This window comes from Melampsora larici-populina (assembly GCF_000204055.1).
Source record: "Melampsora larici-populina 98AG31 unplaced genomic scaffold MELLAscaffold_150, whole genome shotgun sequence".
NCBI classification, from domain to species: Eukaryota; Fungi; Basidiomycota; class Pucciniomycetes; order Pucciniales; family Melampsoraceae; genus Melampsora; species Melampsora laricis-populina.
Window position 1 is genome coordinate 36110 of NW_006768913.1, and position 4090 is coordinate 40199.

Below are 4090 nucleotides of genomic sequence, written 5' to 3' on the forward strand. Positions count from 1 at the left end.
GTCAAGAAACGAACTGAGTTTCTCAAAGGACCGGTACTGTGTGAATGTGCAGCTGATCCCGTTGCACAGCTGATAAGGTTGACAGCCATTCATCTGAGTAACAGTCTACTGGCAAGCCCTCCGGGGCTTCAATTCTGCTGAGCGGTCGATCATCGCCTCGAATACGCAGTCGTGATGGGCGTCCCTTTTGACCAGGTGAATGCCCAGGGATAGAGTCATCAAGTTTAGACTTGTATTGGTCAACGAGTAGACAGACCGATTCCAAGGTATCACTGCGCCAAATGAGCCTTCGGACGCGACATGGTCTGTTTGCACGTAATACATTTTCACCTTCATCCATGTCCGTCTCATCATCACTGCAAGCTGCTTGCATTATGGCTGAAAGTGGCCAAAGACACACTTTTGAAAGAACTGTTCGATCCCGTAGTGCTTTCAGCTGTAAGATTGTAATTGTCAGTATTGGAAACCATGGTATAGATTCAAAATTTCAGACTTACGTGTCTCATTCTGGTTGACCGTCTCACTTCATCTGCAGCCTTTTGTTTACGCGCAACGTCCCAATTTTCCTCGCGGTACCTGGGTTAGCTCATCACACTTTACTCATCAATGATGTGAAAGCAGAGCTTAAAGTTGATTGACACATACCTTTTTCGAAGTGACTGTTGGTGTGATGTGAAACACTTTTTGATTGTACTGATACCTTGTGATGTTATAGGAATGCCAGTGTATTCTCCGCATTCCACAAGTTTGATGCATATCTTCATTGCAAGATCCCAAAGCCATTTGTTTTCACCTGATGACGCAGACCGAGAAAAGTCTGGACGGAAACTCTGAACCCTTACTGCCTTCATCATCTGGCATATGACAGAAAGTTGTTGATCGTTTGAGTCGGGATGGCCTGGACCATCTGGGTCTGTAGCGTTCGAATTCCGTTTGGTTGCGTTCAAGGTATGAGAATTCAAGTCCACATCGAATTGAACCGACTCAATTGGTTGTTGACTCAACCAACTCTCCTTATCTTCTGCGCTTGCAGGGTTCGGGAGCTTGACCTGTCCTCCGGGACCTAGCATACATGCGATGTGGAACCGCACACGAGACTGTTTCACATTTTTGGTGGACACAAGGTGTGTTAGAATTTATAACGACAATGTATAGTTGTGATCCAACAATTAAACTTACTGCTATGCGCCCACCACTTCTGGTTCCACTCTCCTCAGATTCGTCACGCTTCCCAATCAATTTATTAACAATCCCAGTCAGAGTGCTTACCTCGCTTTCGAGGGCTTCGATCCTGGCATTTGTTTTGGTCAAGTTCAGATTAAGGCGGGCTATAGTTCGGGTTTGTTTAGCAACAGTTGAGGCGAGATTTGGATCTTCAGGATCCCGATTTTGGGAAAGCGTCCTTCAAAAATTGGATCGGGGTGGGTGTCGTTTGGATTAAATGTGTTTGAACTCGACTGATGGGGGTTTGAAGACGATGGATCTTCAGTACCCTGATTTCGATCAAAGCTTCCTTCGAAAATTGGATCGGGGTGGGTGTCGTTTGGATTAAATGTGTTTGAACACGACTCATGAGGGTTTGAAGACAAATTCTTGTAGGTCTTTGTGTTACTTATGTTTCTGACACAGTCATCCACTTCTGAGCTTGGTGATGATACCTCATTTTCGGGAGTCCAGTCCTCGTCCTCTAAAGGTGGGGCCTTTCCCTTCCCTTTTCGATCTTTTGATGTGACAATCGGATTCAAAATCGTAGGTTTGGGACGCGGAAAAGTTAACCGACCACGCTCGAGACTTGGAAATTTCTCACCGGGATCAACTGTACGAGAAGGCCCTGCGTCTTGAATGAGAGGAGTATGTAAGTACAGACCTCATTAACTGTATGATGAAAAACAAGTCGTCTTGCTTACCTGGTTGTTGTCGGATTGTAGAAGCAGATGGGGGTATTGACACCAAAAAATCTGGTAACAGGACTGCTTGCAACATCATATCAGCTTGGAAAATGTAAGCCTGATGCAACATCTGAATAACGTACTTAGTTCACTATGTGTCTTGCAGGATTGGATCAGTCCATTCTTGTCCAACCCATTGGTATCCATACCAACCTTTTGAAGCATGTCCTTTAGGTCCGAAGTATGATAGATTGAGAAATCGATAGTTGAACCCGATGCCGCAACTTGATTATTCGTGGATGAAAGAAAGCCAGCCTTCTTCCCTTCGTCAACCTTTTTCGAGCCGATCCTCCGCCTATCACCAGACAGACGAGGCCTCTTTGTCTTGCTGCGGGAATCGAGTAGTTCGAGGAGTCGTTCGCGAGTCGTATTCGCCCCTACTGACACACCTAAATCTTCAAGGGATGTTTTGATGGTGCCACTGGTCGTCTGGTTTGCATCTGCATTTTTATTTAAATGCATGTATATCAGTATCACACATGTATAAACACAGTATCTAAACTTTTTTTCTGTAGCTTTGAAAATGAAGTCTCACCGGTTTGCAAATCGGTTTCATTTTTCCTTTTCCTCGTCTTTTTTCTTTCCATCGGTTCCGGTGACATTGCAGCGCCTCCTATCCGACGGTGTTTGTGTGGATTTTTGATTTGACGTACACTTCGACGGCTTGATGTTGAATTGGCCTTTGAAGACATTGTGGAATACTATGTATGTATGTTTCTGGAACAGGTTGAGTGGTATAAATGATCGTGCTGAACAACCAAGATGTCGCAACTTGATAAAATAAAGATTTCCACAAGCATCAGCATCAGAATAGAATGGGATGTATGTAAATTCGAAGAGACATCTTTGCCATAATTAGTTTAATTCAAAGAAGCCTGAAAGTTTAAGAACCTGGACCGAGACGCAAAGAATTTACTTATAAAGTAGAGACCTTAATATATATGTATGTAGTTATATAATTCGGCATGTGTGGAAGATGCAAGCTTATGAGGAATATTTGCGTTGATTATAGGATTGATCGGCAGAACTCGGATTGAGAGTGTGAACTGTGTAGATGCATCAAACTGAAGTGTAAAGATCATTGACACAAATCATGAAGATGTATACATGTACTTATAATATATTATAATCCATCAGGGGACTTATTTGATCCTATGATCCCGGCTGTATCCAAGGCCTGAACAATCACTGGGATCTTTTAAGCGTCGTCAATTATATCAACCCCACACTTGATGCCTTAGTTTCATGACTCTTGATTATGAGTCAGGATGCTCTTTTGCCGGGTGTTGCCTCCTTTGCTGCTGGATCCAAGGTCTAATTTGTTTCAGCAGCAACCACATCCAGGTAATACAAGGGATCTGGTAGCTACGCGCTCAAACATCGGTGGTAATTATATATCTACATCATTAATAATTATTGGCCGGTCAAGTCCCTTTATGACGTTAGTCATATTTTGGAAAATGGAAACCATTCAATGTACGTGACTCTTTATTATAAGAACAAACAAAACAAACAAATATAGCAGACCCCCTAAAAAAGATAAGGGGACCACTTTGTAATACGTGTCTACACTTTGATCAATGTAACTATGTGGCTGCCAGAGTTTGCTCAAAATTTGTGAAGCGCTGAATATGCAAAGATCAAATGTACAGTCATCGGAGTTACATATACAAGCTTCTAGTAGCTATCACCCTTTAAATTTTTGGAGTGGAGCGAGAAGTTGACTGGAGATACAAGAAATTCAGTATAACCTGATCATCTTCGGAGAGCTACGGTGTCTCTGTTTGACTGCATCTCTCTCATTAATTATATATTATATTTCATTTATGCAAAAACATAAGATCGATTAGAGCTTTGTTGTGTCAACCTTCTGATGATCTAGTGATCATGTTCTTTTATAAATCCACCCATTCGAACCCATCTCATCCTTTTTCTCTTCCTCAGATATTAAATTTTAATTATCATCTTGAACCAATCAAATCAATCAGTAGTACATACATCATGTCGTACAACGACTTCCGATCCCACGTTTTCCTACCTGAATATATCCTTGAATACGTTGTTGGTGACAATAACCCTAGGATCAATCCCGACCTCTTCATAACTAAAGCGACTCCCTCCCAGATTGTGGAGGTAATCTT

General features: G+C 42.3%; 1 protein-coding gene across 1 annotated transcript; it reads right to left on the minus strand.

The window, feature by feature from the left end:
* Positions 1-22: 22 nt before the first annotated feature.
* On the minus strand, positions 23-2641 carry MELLADRAFT_114362 (uncharacterized protein; the record flags this gene model as incomplete). Its single annotated transcript, XM_007419254.1, has 8 exons — positions 23-184; positions 498-576; positions 1073-1227; positions 1270-1402; positions 1459-1837; positions 1908-1991; positions 2033-2389; positions 2485-2641. The coding sequence occupies 8 exons, from the start codon at positions 2639-2641 to the stop codon at positions 23-25; spliced, it is 1506 nt and encodes a 501-aa protein (XP_007419316.1).
* Positions 2642-4090: the final 1449 nt, after the last annotated feature.